Source organism: Aulonocara stuartgranti (assembly GCF_965226115.1).
Source record: "Aulonocara stuartgranti genome assembly, chromosome: 23".
NCBI classification, from domain to species: domain Eukaryota; kingdom Metazoa; phylum Chordata; class Actinopteri; order Cichliformes; family Cichlidae; genus Aulonocara; species Aulonocara stuartgranti.
The window spans coordinates 34837664-34855000 of NC_138958.1; the positions used below are offsets into that span (position 1 = coordinate 34837664).

General features: G+C 41.4%; 1 protein-coding gene across 2 annotated transcripts; it reads left to right on the forward strand.

The window, feature by feature from the left end:
* Positions 1-4207: 4207 nt before the first annotated feature.
* Positions 4208-15880, forward strand: LOC309701087 (metalloreductase STEAP3-like). Of its 2 annotated transcripts, none has more exons than XM_082525086.1 (6): positions 4208-4375; positions 5132-5359; positions 7452-7718; positions 7845-8372; positions 9227-9391; positions 14013-15880. In XM_082525086.1, the coding sequence occupies exons 1-6, from the start codon at positions 4223-4225 to the stop codon at positions 14298-14300; spliced, it is 1629 nt and encodes a 542-aa protein (XP_082381212.1). In that variant the 5' UTR covers positions 4208-4222; the 3' UTR covers positions 14301-15880. The 2 variants fall into 2 exon arrangements, with proteins under 2 accessions (XP_082381212.1, XP_082381213.1); XM_082525087.1 differs by having other exon boundaries at positions 4290-4375; positions 5098-5359.
* Positions 15881-17337: the final 1457 nt, after the last annotated feature.

Consider the following 17337-nt stretch of genomic DNA (forward strand, 5'->3'; position numbering starts at 1 on the left):
AATAAACTAGAGGCCATAGCTGAGTGAGGGTGAGGGAGAAAGACTGTGTTTGTGTGTGGTGGCACTGATGCAGCACAGCGAGCCGCGGGGATTCAACCTTTTGCAAGTGGCAAAGGCAGACATGATGAAGTCATGTTGACAGTGCGTGTCCTGCGGTCAGGCAGCTTTTAAACACAGATTTGCTTTTGCTTTTCTCTTCTAATCCCAAGGCCAGTGTATCAAATACTCCGATTTTATAGCAATAGGGAAAATGTGAGGCGCCACTATCTAATATACTGTTACTACTCCTTCATCAGGCAGACCTGGCAGTTTGGGATGAGCCCCTAAAATTATTTTTATAATTGAGTCCGCAGCTACAGTAGCATTTCTGTAAGGCTGGAACATAGACTGTATATAAAGGATAGCTGAGGCTGTTGTGTCGCCACACATTAGCTGCGAAGATTCAAGCTGAGCGTTGTCGCCGTTGGCTTCTCTGTGTTTTGTAAATGAACACGAAGAGCAGTTAGCAGACTTGAAACTGAGCATACTATGTGCTCAAAACGTACCCCTGCATTGTATTCCTAACATAGCGTTCAACAAGACTAGCATGTAGTCACCAGGGCAGTGTTTATTGTGTTTTCCGGGGTGCTGTTCAGCTGTGTGCTGTTAATGTTTAGTTGTTTACAACGATCTACAATCTACATCTTAAATGTCAGACATTATAAACTGTCCTCACCCAGGAAACAACCCCTCATAATGTGTGCTGTTGTCTTCACCTTGAGTTGGGAGAGGACTTTACACCCTGGTATCCTAGAAAAATGACATTTCTAATGCTTTAATGTTGAAAAAAGCTATTTTAACCCAAACTATGATCTGTTTCTAACCTTTAGTTTAGGTTCCCACCTGTCATAGAATGAAGGGCGAGGTAGATCCTGGACTGGTTTCCAGTCTGTCACACGGCCGACCTAATAAAACAGAGTGGAAATCTGGGCATTAGTCAACCAATATGATTGTTAAGTTGGAGAACTTGTCGGGGTATTAACTGATTAACACTAAACTGTACAGAGTCGAATTTTGAGCTAACAGTGGCACAAAATGAAACGCTGAGAAATCACTGAAGTATAATCACTGTATTATACTGCGCCTGCTCATTTGCCATAACTGGCTCAGGAAGTGGGGCCCGGATAATGGGAACTGTTGAACTGGGAGTTGTTTAAATCTTATCTGCTTCAGCAAACCATGTAACATGTCAAAGTGGTCAATTCTTTATCCAGAGCAGCTCTTTAGTTATATTCTGCCCCCAGCATGTCTCCTACTGTTATTTATCCTGATGATTCACTGTTGTATCTTTCTTTGTTTCTTTCCCTGAAGCTCCACATAATCCAGTACAACCTTACTGCGGTTACATAATCATCCCCCATTTCCAAAGGCTCCAAATGAATTGAACAAACTAATATGAGCACTGTTTTAATGCTTGGATGAAAACCCTTTGCAGTCAATTGAATGCCTGACATGCAGAAGTCATGAACAAGACCAAATGCTGTGTTTCCCCCCTTGAGATGCTCTGCTGGGCCTTCACTTCAGCCTCCTTCAGCTGCTGCTTGTTTGTTGGTCTGAATTTAGCCTTATGAAATTTCCCCTAGTGGGACTAGTAAAGGTATATCAAATTCAGTTTTGTTTTTAATAATTGAACAGCATGTTCTATTGGATTGAGATCAGGTGTTTGATTTGGACACTGAGGAATATCCAATTTCTTTGCCCTTAACAATGTTGGGTTGCTTTGGCAGCATGTTTTCATCATGCATTTTTACTGTGAAATACTGTTTTCTCATCCCATCATTCCATCATTTTTCCAGAACCTGGCTGGCTCTTTTAGATGTTTTTAAAATCTTATCTGGCCTTCCTGTTTCTGAGTGTACCAGTGATTTGCACCGTGCTATGAACTCTCTATAGTTCCATTCTTGAAGCTTTGATTGAGTGTAGATTTTGACAGTGACAAAATTACCTCCACAAGTTTGTTATCAACTTGTTTCAACGATGCGAAGACGTTTTTCTTAACCATGTAAGCAAATCTCTGCTTTGATCTTCTAGGCCTATTGATTTAGGTTTCTTCCTGTTAAATGGGAGTTTCTTTTTACAATACAAAAGTGACTGATGCTGTGAGTTGGTGCTATATAAATAAAATTCAATTAAATTGAACAGACTGATGATTTGGCCACTCTTTGAATTTTGCCATTTCTGATAGGAGGATGTGTATGTATGTGTGGCGTTGATATTTATTTGGAACTCAAGTTGAGAGTTACAGTGAACAGCTACCAAATGCAAGTTCAGCTAATTGGGCACTGTAAGTAAAAATTAATGTAATTCACAAGGAGGTAAAGTAATACTCTTGCTAAATCCCTGAATTTAATATAAGTCTGCACTTAAATCACATCATGATTGCTTGATTTACAATCCACTGAAGTGGTGTGCAGACAATAAAATACAAAAATGTGTCATTGTCAATAAACCTATGAACATAATTGCATATATGGCACAAAAAGAAATGCATTTTTGGCTGGCCACTCCATTTCCTTGGCTCATGTGCAACCCTGCCCCTAAATGTATTATGTGAAAACTGGTACTGCACAAGAGTTTAAACACTGTTTATAGTAATTACCTGTTTTGCAATGTAACAAACCAGGTATTAAGAGCTTTTCGTGAAATAAAAGTCATTATCCAACTTAAGTAATGTAACAATACTCATTTCTTCAGCACCAAAATATGCTTAAACTATCTAAAGCAGGGATGTCAAAACGATTTTACATCATGGGTCACATTTTGTTCTTTAGTGGGCCAAACCAGTGAAAGTCCCCTTTCTGTCAGTCTAAAGTTATTTAAATCCTCATTTAAAGCCAAATTAAAATAATAAGAAAAAACCTGCAATTTCAGAGTGACATAAATGTTTTACAGTTGATAGTGAAAAAACAGGAAGTTTTCTGTCATTTAGTTGTTTATCTCTTACATGATTAGTTGTTGTAGTATGAATAGCAATGGCAATGACAGAGGTCTATATCAGTGGAGAACGCTGTAAATAAAATACATTTTAAACTTATGAAATTACAGTTATATGTAGTCAAAAGTCCAAAGTCCATGCTCTCCTTCATATATTCCTAAGCCATTTAGTGGGCCAGCTTGGCGTCCTTGCTGGGCTGATTTTACATTTGACACCCCTAATCTGGTGTTTAAGTCTGACGTCATTAGCCGTGTCTGGGCCCAAACTCCGCTGCAGATCACACGATCACTGCGGCATTACTGAGAGTTTAAAACTGTCTAAATTCTTTCATCTGTAATAAAATGATCAGTGTGGCTGCTCTACCAGGTGTAACAATTAAGTTTAACATCCATTCATCCATGAAAACCAAATTTATGAAATTTAACAGAGTTAAAAGTTAGCAGGAAGTTAGCTTGCTAGTTTCCATCTAAATATAATATAGCATATTCTGACTGAGGAATTTCCAAAACAAATTAAGACGTACATCTCTGCTATCACTTCTGACATAAATGAAGACACGAAAGTAAACAGCAGTGACGTTTGTAAGGTTACTGAAGTTTGGCTAGCTGGTTTATAATAATGTGCTACGTGATTGCCAGTGACACAGCTATGTTAGCATAACAAACACTGAAGCTGGAGGATGAACGCCAACCTTCTTCCACTTGATAAAAGTTAATGTGAGGGTTCCCGAAGGTTAGGGGCAAATGCAATCGTATGGCAGGATGCTATAAACGGACCAAACTTCAGTTGGGAGAACAGCTGAGATAATGCATCCACAATATGAGAAAAGTGCGATCCCCCTTTGTTTTCAAACGGGTCTGTGCAAAGTATAACAAGATACAAGCACTAAAACATGTTAAAAACACAACAGCCTTATTAAATGCAGAGTAGTTTGTGCCCAGAAGCAGGATTCATCACATCATCACTTAAAGACCCCATAGCAGTAATCTGGGGGCACCAGAAGAATATATTGTATTCCAGTGGGGGTAGTGCCAGCCCATGCACACACCCCCTCTGGACCCGCCCCTGTTAAGGATGATAAACTTTTCACTTGTCAAACGTCATAATTAAGAGAAAAACGCGTAAGTTTTCCTATTAATTATGGAAATGGAGTAACAGCCACTTTGTCTTTACTGTGTGCAGTGCTCATGCTTACTGTGGTGTTAACCCGCCCCTTTAAGTGCAGAAATCACACGTGTAATAAATATCATGGAGCCCGTTACGCTGCTTTATCTCGCTTACACACGTGGGGGCGTGGCTTTATCGCCCGCGTCATCTTATCAGGAAGAAAGGCTCCAGTTTACAGAAAGCTCTGAGGAAGCGTGGAGCCTGAACACCTACACGCGAGTAAACAGTGTGCCTGTAAGTATTCACAGACGATGTATTATGTCAGACAAGCTGTTATTTTACCAAAATGCTCGTCTTCGTTTTGCCTGCGTTGGCTTGTGTAACTTTCTTCGGAGACAAAGTTTCCCCGAGTTGACTCAAGGGCATCAAGCAAAGTAGCTTTCTATCCTCTTTTCCGTTTTCATGCCAGAGTCTGTGCGGATTTCAGTCTGTTTAAGTTCTTATCGTTCTCCGAACCACTTTTAGCAAAAGATACACCATTAATCGAGACAGCCTCTGAAGTATTGGCTTTTTAAAATAAATTCGGCATGTATCACTGTGATCATTAGGTGACTATTAAAGTGCTTCAAAGTGTGTTTTCATATTTTTCTCGAATCCTTCCGCGTGAGATAATCCCATCAAACGTGTTTCAGTAAAGTTGAAATAATTAAAGTGAAAGCTTCCTGGGTTAAATGTTTGTGATTGTTTTGTTTTTAATTAATTTTTTTTTAGTCAGCGTGTCCAGGAGTAGCAGCAAAATTCGCAGTTGCTATATTTGGGCTGCCATAACATCCATTTACGCTATTATTGGACAGTAACTTTGCTTTGATACTGCAGAGTTGTGGATCTAGGACATGCCAGCTGAGATTCACAGATAATGGGTATTAGACATCTGTGCTCTGCAAAGGTGCAGCTAGAAAGCTACCGTTAAATTCAACCTGTTGTAACTCTGTTATTAAGATTCGTGTTTGTTTTAGGTCTCATCTGCTGCTCTCTCTGCTGGTTTGTCAGTGCACTATGCCTGATGATATGGCGAGGCCTTTAATCCGAGAAAGAGCTGGGGGCTCCAGACACCTTGAAGCCTCCATGATGATGCCCAGCACCCTGTTGATTGGCATCCTGGGCACCGGCGACTTCTCCCGCTCTCTGGCCAGAAGGCTGGTGGCCTCCGGCTATCAGGTTGTGGTGGGCAGCCGAACCCCCGCGCGCTTCACGGCTCTGTTCCCCGAAGAGGCGGAGGTGACATATGCAGCGACACTGACACTCACGTTCACACTCACAGTGTAATTGGTGTTTTTGTTTCCGTCCCTCTGGTGGTAATTATACATTCCTTTGACTTTTCCCCCAGCAGTGATAATGGATGTTGTTGCTTTACCTCATAAACATAGCTACTAGATAATCTCAGTTGATTGAGAGAAGAAGATGAGAGGCAGTATGGGAGGAGCATACAGCAGTCAATCCATCAGCCTGCGCCACAATACATTTGCACCACAAGATGACTTCTTGTCAGCCCCTGATTAAGTTCCCATCTGCAGCTTGAATCATTTTTTAAGGTGTCTTCACCACAGGCATACAAATATGGATGAGGAACAGAGAGTGCTATTGTTATGTTTTTCACATGCTTACAATGGCTTCTATCAAATGCGTTCAAGTAATCCCTCTCAGCCAACAGCTTCAATTTAAGTCTTCTCTCAAGGCTCATTTTAACACAGTTGTCTTTACTCTTATGGGGTGTGAGCAGAAAGCCCCACTCAGCTGCTGTTAAAACCCCTCTGTTAGTGAAGGGCAGCCAATCAGAAAAAGGTTGGCTTAAATTGAGATGAAAGGCTGCACCAAGGTCCAATATCCCCTTATCATTTGTTTCGCTAATTTAGTGTTAGTGCCTCCTAGAATTCATGCTCAGTAATCAACCTGTCTTTTATAGGATCTGGAAGTTAGAGTTGGGCTATGTTGTAAACTTTATTGTTGCTCTGCCAAAAAATTGCTGACTAAAATCCATAAGATTGCTCGAGTTATGGTCTCATGTCAATGTTAGGTCTCACACACTATTTGACTAGATCCACTTCCACTACTGTCACCAGTGTGGAGCCTTTTACTAGTGTGTTTTCAGCTCAGTATAGGCACCTCGAAGCCACAGGGGGGGAAAAAAAAAAATCTAAGGGTCAATTCTTCTTTGGAGTCAAGCCATGTGATGAAAATGTGTAACAGCTGAATAACCTTTAACGTTGCCTTAAAAGCTCATGTATGAATATAGGGTCAGAAATAGCACTTGGGAATTTAAGTAAGACGTGTATGTAATTATATACTCCTTTGCCACATGGAGTGTTTAATACATGGTCAAAGCACACTTAAAAACCACACACATACATTCATCCTAGTAATGCTACACCCCCCCCCTTCTTTAAGGACTTTCAAGGCTCTTCTTTGGATGTTGGCTACCTTTTCATCTGCTCACTGTCAAGGTGATCCCACACTGCTTCAATGATGTTGAGGTCTGGGGAGACACTCCATGATTGTCATAGACGTTATTGTTGCACTGCCAAAAACAGCACTGACTAAAATTACAGTAGATCCGTTTAGCCATGGTCTCATGTCTCACCCAAACCGTGACACGAGACCATGACTGTTGTGTTCAATTGTATGTTCCTCTTTTCAAGCATTGTTTAGCACTGTGTTTTGGATCATTGCTGTCAAATGAAGTTGTTGCCATTCAGATGCTTTTTAAACTTCTTTAAATTCATAATGTCATCGATTTTGTCAAACCAGTGTCCAAAGAAAGGGTTTGATAGACATTCAGAAAATCTGGAGAACTCTTGCTTAAGACTGCTTTTAATAACTACAAGAAGGTCTGGTGAAGAGTTTTAAACAGAACTGTAATAGCATATATTATTACTGCCTGTTTATTCATTTGCAAGCTGCAAGAAAGGACTTCCTGGCTTATTTGAGTTTGAAATTCAAATAATCCCAATAAAGCTTTTTGGAGGTTTTTTTTTGGTTTTCTTTCATGGCGGTTTTCAGTAAACATAGTTTGTGGTTAATGGGAACTGTGCAAAGCATTCGACTGAGACTGACAGTGGTGAGCTACAGGGTTTTAATTCAAACATACAATTTATCTGTCGCGTTCAGAGGTATGTTTTTAGAGCCAAATATGTATTAGGGTCAAGGAGATGCTTAGTGTAAATACTGTAGGCAGAGGTCTATGCTATGCTACGTTTTACTAATATTTGACCAGGCTGTATTTAACAATACTAGGAAATCAACTAATGAAACAAGCTAAATATAAGGGAAAGTTTTGATATCGAGCGTGAACGTTTCTGTCTTTGTCCGTCAGGTGACCTCGCAGATGGAGGCTGCAAACCAAGCAGACTTGCTCTTTGTTGCCGTGTACCCTGAGCACCACTCTACATTGGTCCACCTGAAGCCAGCACTAGCTGGAAAGACTCTCGTGGATGTCAGCAACGGTTTGCAAATCAAGCAAGAAGGGCCTTCCAATGCCCAACAGCTGGCTGATCTATTTCCTGAGAGTTATGTGGTCAAGGGGTTTAATACCATATCAGCCTGGACGCTACAGGCAGGACCACGGGATGGGAGCCGACAGGTAGGGGACGTCATCACCACTCTAAGACTATTCGCATTCATGGAGGTCTGGTGGTATATGCGGTTTCAAATGAAATCGGTTTCTAGCCTCTAAACATGTTTGTCTTTATGTCGTCTTTTTCTCCAGGTTTTCCTCTGCAGTGACGATCAAAATGCCAAGAGCTCTGTGATGCAGCTTTGCCGCAGGATGGGCTTCATCCCTGTTGACATGGGCCTCCTCTCCTCTTCACTAGAGATCGAAAACCTCCCGCTGTATCTGTTTCCATCTTGGCGCACCCCCATCATCTGCGCTCTGGCCCTCTTTGTCTTCTTCTACCTGTATAACTCCGTCCGTGATGTCTTGCATCCCTATGTGACTGCGAAGAAGAACAATTTATACAAGTTGCCCATTGAGATTGTGAATATCACTTTCCCATGTGTCGCCTTGGTGATGTTATCACTGGTCTACCTGCCCGGTTTGATTGCTGCCTTCCTCCAGCTGTGGTGGGGCACCAAGTACAACCGCTTTCCTAACTGGCTGGACCATTGGTTGATCCAGAGGAAGCAGTTTGGACTGTGCAGCTTCCTGTGTGCAGTTCTACATGCGATTTATAGCCTGTGTCTTCCCATGAGGAAGTCCGCCCGCTTCCAGCTGATCAACAAGGCCTATGAACAGGTTAGATGAAGAAGAAGAAGAGAGGTGTCGGTTCAGACGTTCCATGAGTCTAACAAACAGGACAGAATAAATATAATATACATATATATATATATATATATATACAGAATAAATATACATAGTCTGTAATTAAATTTTCCAACAAACGGATGTATTCTGGTAAACTTATATTTAATCTGTTAAAATACATAGCAGTGGGTGTGCGGTTTGTGGAAGCAACAATGTTCCCCCATCACATTTGAATACAATGACCAGGAAAGACGTCTCCCTTTGTGCTAGTCTCTAGCCAAATATGCCCAAGGCAGAGGAGAAGGGAACTCATAGGCATTTTGTGCTGAAGAGGGGACATTTAAATTTGTGTCTGCATCTTACATCAGGCCTACGCTTTATTGTTGGACGAGGAGTCCTCTTCACCAAAGAAATGAAAATGCAAAAGAAGTGACACCATCTGCATCTTAATAAGATGTAATCTTCCTCGTAACCTTAAGCTTCATCTCCTGAGCTAAAGTCAGGGCTCTAACACACGAAACATTCATAAACCTCCTTATTTATTTATAATAACAGATAGTCATTGATTACTCGGTTATTATCTGCCCAGGTAGGCTGGTTGCTCTGTTTGTGGCAAGTTACAAAGCGCCCCCTAACGGACAAACTATGCAACATCAGCAATCAGAACATGGTTGAAGGGTGTTTGTACCGTCTTTTTAAGTGCTTTTCTTCAACACTTCTTTAGCACTTGAGAGTTAAAGGATCTGAAAAGGCAGTTGTCAGTTTCACATTTTTGTCATGCTCTTGAATATGTTGCTGTTACCCTTGCATTGACTGCATGTCTATCAATGTTGCTTGTTACGCAGGTGAATGCTGGCCACCCAGATTCGTGGGTTGGGGAGGAAGTTTGGAGGATGGAGCTGTACCTGTCCGTGGGCATCATGGCTCTCGGGCTGCTCTCTCTGCTGGCTGTCACCTCGCTGCCCTCAGTGGCCAACACTGTCAACTGGAGGGAGTTCACCTTCGTTCAGGTACGCACCCACACATACAGTGGGGCAAAAAAGTATTTAGTCAGCCACCGATTGTGCAAGTTCCCCCACTTAAAATGATGACAGAGGTCAGTAATTTGCACCAGAGGTACACTTCAACTGTGAGAGACAGAATGTGAAAAAAAAATCCATGAATTCACATGGTAGGATTTGTAAAGAATTTATTCGTAAATCAGGGTGGAAAATAAGTATTTGGTCACCTCAAACAAGGAAAATCTCTGGCTCTCACAGACCTGTAACGTCTTCTGTAAGAAGCTTTTCTGTCCCCCACTCGTTACCTGTATGAATGGCACCTGTTTGAACTCATCATCTGTATAAAAGACACCTGTCCACAGCCTCAAACAGTCAGACTCCAAACTCCGCCATGGCCAAGACCAAAGAGCTTTCGAAGGACACCAGGAAAAGTATTGTAGACCTGCACCAGACTGGGAAGAGTGAATCTACAATAGGCAAGCAGCTTGGTGTGAAAAAATCAACTGTGGGAGCAATCATCAGAAAATGGAAGACATACAAGACCACTGATAATCTCCCTCGATCTGGGGCTCCACGCAAGATCTCATCCCGTGGGGTCAAAATGATCATGAGAACGGTGAGCAAAGATCCCAGAACCACACGGGGGGACCTGGTGAATGACCTGCAGAGAGCTGGGACCAAAGTAACAAAGGTCACCATCAGTAACACACTACAACGGCAGGGAATCAAATCCCGCAGTGCCAGACGTGTTCCGCTGCTGAAGCCAGTGCATGTCCAGGCCAGTCTGAAGTTTGCCAGAGAGCACATGGATGAAACAGCAGAGGATTGGGAGAATGTCATGTGGTCAGATGAAACCAAAGTAGAACTTTTTGGTATAAACTCAACTCGTCGTGTTTGGAGGAAGAAGAATACTGAGTTGCATCCCAAGAACACCATACCTACTGTGAAGCATGGGGGTGGAAACATCATGCTATGGGGCTGTTTTTCTGCCAAGGGGACAGGACGACTGATCCGTGTTAAGGACAGAATGAATGGGGCCATGTATCGTGAGATTTTGAGCCAAAACCTCCTTCCATCAGTGAGAACTTTGAAGATGAAACGAGGCTGGGTCTTCCAACATGACAATGATCCAAAATACACCGCCCGGGCAACAAAGGAGTGGCTCCGTAAGAAGCATTTGAAAGTCCTGGAGTGGCCTAGCCAGTCTCCAGACCTCAACCCCATAGAAAATCTGTGGCGGGAGTTGAAAGTCCGTGTTGCTCGGCGACAGCCCCAAAACATCACTGCTCTCGAGAAGATCTGCATGGAGGAATGGGCCAAAATACCAGCTACTGTGTGTGCAAACCTGGTAAAGACCTATAGTAAACGTTTGACCTCTGTTATTGCCAACAAAGGTTATGTTACAAAGTATTGAGTTGTATTTTTGTTATTGACCAAATACTTATTTTCCACCCTGATTTACGAATAAATTCTTTACAAATCCTACCATGTGGATTCATGGATTTTTTTTTTCACATTCTGTCTCTCACAGTTGAAGTGTACCTCTGGTGCAAATTACTGACCTCTGTCATCATTTTAGGCGGGGGAACTTGCACAATCGGTGGCTGACTAAATACTTTTTTGCCCCACTGTACTTCAGCCAGATACTTCATGCTAGCATGTGCTGTCAAATGGTTTTGTTCTCCGTGCTTGTAGGATGATGGTCAAAGACGTTGGAGACAGGCAGGACGTTTGAGTCGCACGCATACGAACAGACAGGCGTCACTCTGATGTGCAGACAGATGCACGCTGTGTCTCTTACACCACATAGTGAATGTGTGGCAGTAAGACACATATACAAACACTGACTCTTAGTGTTTGCAGTCCCGCAGCTGCCCCAGATTTGCTGTTAAACTTGTGCTGTGACAAAGCCGTTAGGAGGGTTGTGACTCAGTTTGTACGCACACTTCCTCCTCTCCTTAACCCCCCCCCCCCCAATGGCCTCCAGTTTTCCAGGACGTGAAGTCTGTTTGTGCCACTTTTCCCATTTCATCTTCCTTTAATTCGGTGGCCTTTAGATTAGTCACATGTCAACAGTTTGTGCGATTAAAGCACTTCTAGACTTGTTGTCAACAGCATGGGTGCACAATTAGTTTGTTTTTGTTTTTTTTCTCTCTCTCCTTTTTTTTTTTTTTTTATAAATGCATAAACACTGTCAGAGCTAGCAACTGTCAAAGTATCCAGAACCCTGTTTTTGGGGTCTATTTTTAGTTTCTGCTTCAGTGTGGGCGCTCTTGGACAGTTAAGGAACCGTTGAGTGATCTAGGTGTTTAATTTATATAAATTATATAGTCAATTGTGGTGGCATTGAGTTGCTATATCAGTTCTCAGCTGGCTAATATTTTAGGTGCTTTAGATGTAAAGTACACTGAGTTCTCGGGTAGAGCAGAAAAATGCTATATGTAAACCAGTCCATTTATAAGTTGCTGCTGTTACCCAGGCATATGCAAATTGTTAAGCCCAATGTGTGACCCACCTGCCACTGGGACACTAACTTCAATATAAGAGCAGTAAATTTAGGTCATAGTAATGAGTCAGGCTAACCACCTCCTATTACCAGTTTAAATTCCCTTTTTTTAAATAAATAAATGTATGTAAATATGTAACCTGCCAAGGGATTGCAGATGCAAATTAGCTGTAAGATAACAGTGTTACAATGGATCATGGCAGCCTTTATGTTAATTTTGCACAAAAAAACAAACAAATAAACCTATGCGTAAGGAATTTTGACTTTCAGTCCCGATCAAAAGTTTAAGAGCACTTGAAAAATGGCAAAAAATTATATTTTGCATGGTTGAATCTCAACAAGGTTCCAAGTAGAGCTTCACATGCAACTAGAAGAAATGGGAGTTAGACAAAACATATTTTTGAGCATGCAATTTATTGAAAACATCTTTTGATCAGGACTGTTTGTTATTAATGTGGCTTGCCTGCAGTACCGTTACAGTCCACCAGGGCTGGCCACACTTTGGGAATCACTGTTTTAGGTGACACAAATGCAAATAAAATGTTCTGGGTTTAAAAATAATGTGTTTTTTATGGTTTAATTTTTAGTATGTGTGTTTGTGTGTTTAAGCACCGAATGAAGACCACCCTGACCTGCATGTTTCCATAAATTTGTCTTTGCTTTCAGCAGTGAGGATAAACTCAAGCAAACTTTGAAGTTTGCAGGACGTCACATGATATAAATAGAAAATTATTCATCTCTTGCCATTGCAACTCACTTGGTGTTTAATTCACCTCGAGCTGAGCTGACTACAGGAGCACTTGGAGAGCACTGTTTCTGTTGCTGAACCTGTGGAAGGATTCATAGCAGAAACCTGCAGCCGCCTTTGGCTGTTGGCTTTGGCTCTCTGACGACCCCCCACCCTCCCGTCTGCCCTTGCACGATGAGTTTTACGGTCAAAAACAGCCTCTAGTGTCAGCCTAACCCTTACTGCTACATGAGTCTTTGTTGCCGACCATCCCACCACTCTTTTTCTTTTACGTATTTGCTTTTGAATTGAATTAGATTTAAATTTCAGGGATATCCCTTGTAAAAAGTTTCAGCCTCAATAAATCTATTATGTTTTTTGCAACTAATTAGGTTCACTGGCAACAGGTCATCAACATGAGTGCGACTAAAAACAGCTTATTAGAAGTAAAGGTTGGCAGAGTGTCATTATTCTGCGAAGAAACTGCATCTACGAATTGTGAAACAAGAATAATTTAGAATAATATCCCTTAACATAAATTTATGAAGTCCTTGAATATCTCATCATCTACAGAGTCTCTGTATGTGAGGGACAAATCATTTATTAATGCCTGTGATCCTTTGGCCCTCGGGAGGCACTGCAATAAAACAGACACGTGTCTGTCATTGAAATGAATGCATGAGCTCAGAAACACTTTAAAGCTCTGTCAAACAAGGAGGAACTCGTATGTTAACATGATTCAGAAATGCTGCTGCTGTCTCAGGACCTAAGCTCTTTTATACAAAGCAGAACTACCCGGCTTTTTATCAGCACTCTGTTCAAAAGCCTGCATGACTGATGGTACGGCAGTGTTTCAGTGCCTATTTGATTGGCAGCTTGGACGTCTGTAAAGGCATCATGAATGCTGAAAGGTATATACTGTATATACCTTTAAAAGGTATATACTGTATATACCTTTAAAAGGTATATACTGTATATACCTTTAAAAGGTATATACTGTATATACCTTTAAAAGGTATACGCAAATGTTCAATTCAAGTTTATTTATATAGCACCAAATCACAACATTTGCTTCAAGGCGCTTTATATTAAGTAAGGTAAAGACCTGCAATAACAGAGAGAAAACACCAACAGTCAGACGACCACCATATAAGTAAGCAGTTGGCAACATTGGGGAGGAAAAATTCGCCTTTGACAGGAAGAAACTTCCAGTAGAACCAGTAGAGTTCGATTAGAAAGTGTGCTAACTAAAATGTAGCTCATTTTTAAATCTATGATGGAAACAGCGATTTTAATATTGCATTTTTTTAATTGTCAACACAAGGAAGCTAAAAAAATTCAATCAGTGTTGTAAGATTTTATTAAAGGTATTATCCCCTTTATTCTGTCTCCTGCAGTCCACACTCGGCTACTGCGCCTTATCCATGGCTACCCTCCACACCCTCATCTTCGGCTGGAACCGCGCCTTCCTCTCGGCCCAGTACTACTTCTACATGCCTCCCACCTTCCTCCTGGTCCTCATTCTCCCCCTCGCGGTGCTGCTGGGCCGCGTGGCCCTCTTCCTGCCCTGCGTGGGCCACCGGCTCGGGCAGATCCGCCGCGGCTGGGAGAAGAGCCGGCACATCCGCTTCATCCTGCCAGATGACGACTGCCGCAACGGGCTGGAGAATGTCAGTAATGTGTGAGAAGCACCGTTTTCAGCAGCGTGCATAGAAAACCCAGACTCATGAATATAAAGCACATGGAGGATAAAAGATTTATACACTCTTTGAGCACTTTGGAGGATCATCTCTGGCCTTTTGAGGGGGTTCAGAGAGGATCCTCTTCAACAATTAGCTGGAAGACTCTTTGAGATTTTTAGAGCGGTGGTGCCACCTTTACTGCTCGATGCATTGGTAGTTAGACTACTTAGTTAACATTTAAAGTGTTTTATCGATCTCTTTTCTGTTAATCCAAAACTGAAGAGCAGTATTCATGCAATCAAAACAGCCTCTGTAACCTTACAGCTGATAGTCGAGCTTAAATGAGGTTTACTATGAGCATCAGAAGTGCGCTTGGCTTTCCTCACGCTGTCTGCATTCCTCTCTAGGAGCATTTGGTGCTGTACAGATCTGTTTCTATTTGAAGTCATTTGAAGGTTTTCTTTTCTAATTTCTCCTTTTCTTCCCTTGACAGTGATCAGCACTGTGTTAAAACTATTTGTTTTGGGAAAGGCATATCTCAAAGAAAAACTCCTTCCCAGAGTTGACACTATGTTTTGAATCCTCTCCTTTACAGAGAAACACTGCAACAGTAAAATATTAAACTATAATATTTAAACACTGAATATCATCATAATCACTATTTTTCACAATATTTGACACGAGTGCGTATGTTTGAATTAAGCCATTTTCTCAAACGGATCAGCCGCCTGCCTTGTCGTAACTTAGAGGTGCTAACTGCTCATTTTCCAGATCGATGCACGTAGATGCAGCATCCAGGCCAGCGAGATGCACGTCTGCTGCTGCCATCTCGCTCAGGGGAATCTCACCACGGCCTCTGACTTATTCAGATGTAAAATGTCAGATGTTTCTGCTGCTTTTTTTTTTCTCTCACTCTGATGAAGTAAACACCAACACAGGCAGTAATATTTCAGTTAAGAAGCTGTATTACAATATTTTACTGTCATTCACTGTTTTACTGTTTATCCAACTGGAACTGGATAAATCTAAATAAGAAATTATTTATTTAAGCTTACTTCATGTCAGGTGACAGTCCTGACACTAAACTAAGGTACAGCTAGCTTATATTGGGTAAGGTAAGAGGCCATAGTTTAAATGTAACCAAGCATCGTGTGACATTAATACTTGTTACACACCAAACTGATTGAAAATAGAACTCAGATTCATTTTAAGTGGATATATCTGCATGTAGAAAGAAATGCAATTTCAGGTGTATTGCTCTTTTAGGAAGCGTGGCACAAAATGAAGTCTTTCACATGTTCTAAATAATCTGTCATACGGAGAAGGCGGAGCGGAAATATAAAAACCGATTAAAAAGGAAGTTTTGACTCTTCAACCAACTTTTTCTTCATTAAAAAAAACTCCCAAAACAACACCTTTGTACATCAGCCCTACGTGCACTCTCATTTTTCTGCTCTTGCCAGAGATTTTCATTTATATGCTGGATGTGTTAAGTCTGTGTCTGTCATCGTGACAATATGATGATTTCAAGTGTTAATTTATAATACATGGAATAAAGTTTTCTATGACAGAGCGAGCTTTCACATCTCTGGTGTTTGTCGTCGTTTTTGGAGTTCTTCAGATTAGATTAACTTCTGGATTCAAATAAACCATCTTCATGTTTTAAATATTACACTTAATGCCACCAAATCACCCCCCCCCCCCCCCACACACACACACACACACACACACACACACACACACACACACACAGCCGAACATGTCATTTTGTGCTTGCTGCCATCTTGTGGTGACTTTTTCTATTGTCTTGCACGACTTGTCCTTTGGATTTTTTTCCCCCACTTCATGGCCTCCTCAGTCAACAGATCCCAGTCCAGTAGAGGATATTTGGGATGTAGTGGAAAGGGAGAGTCACATCATGAACAACCTGCTGACAGAGTAATGTTTTCAGCTCCTTGTTGAATCTGTGCCACAAAGAATCAAGCCAGTGCTGATGGCAACAGGGAGTCTAACCATGCAACAGCAAACTACCTAATAAAGTGGCCAGGTACTGAGTTTCTATGTGTGTTTATATGACAGGGACGGAAAGTGTGTTTACCTTACTCTGCCGTCATAACTAAAATATGCCTTTAAATCCACATTTCCTGCTGATGAAGCTGGACCACTACAACAGGGATGATCTGATATCCTCGTGTTGGTGTTGTTCCCAGACCATCATGAAAATGTTGTTCCAGGATCAACATTGCAAGTGACCAATCACATTGTTGTGACGTTATTCTTTTGCGTGCCAAGCCATTCGTGCATTTATGAAATTCCAATGTTGCAAGGACAATATCAATTCTGCTTACCGTTTATAAAAGGGTTATGGTTAGGGTTAGGGTCAGGGTCCGTTGATCGGTGGACAGAGGCGGTTTCACGCAGCTTAAGTAAAGTTTTTTGTTTTACGCCGGTTTTTCCCGAAGTCGCAAAAGTATGACGTCACAACATTCTGATTGGTCACTTGCAATGTTGATCCTGGAACAACATTTAGTATGATGATCTGGGAACAACACCAACACGAGGATATCAGATCGTGCGCTACAAGAGGTCTGTTCAGCAGGACTGACTGGAAGAAGCGCACATAGATTGATATCTGCGTGCTGCCCTCTTGTGGTGACTTTTTCTACTGTCACACAAAACCACTCCCTTGACATGTAACGATTAGATCTTTTGTAGGAACGTTTATAAGTATAATATATATAGGTTTGCTATAGTGGGTGTAAAATATCTCACAGATGTGGATAGATCGATCCAATTATAAGTATCAGTACAAGTATCGATACTGACACTGGTATTAGTATCTGATTGATATTTTGTTTCTATGCTTCAAGATCAGCATGTTGTCCACTGATATCTGTTAAAAAAATTGGTTATGGAAATTAAAAATACACGCCTCAAACACACACTATGAAATGACAATCAATACTTTGTTTTAATTGTCATGTCTAATTTAGTGCATCAGTGACAGATATGTTTACATTCCAGGTCACCAAGTTTCGAA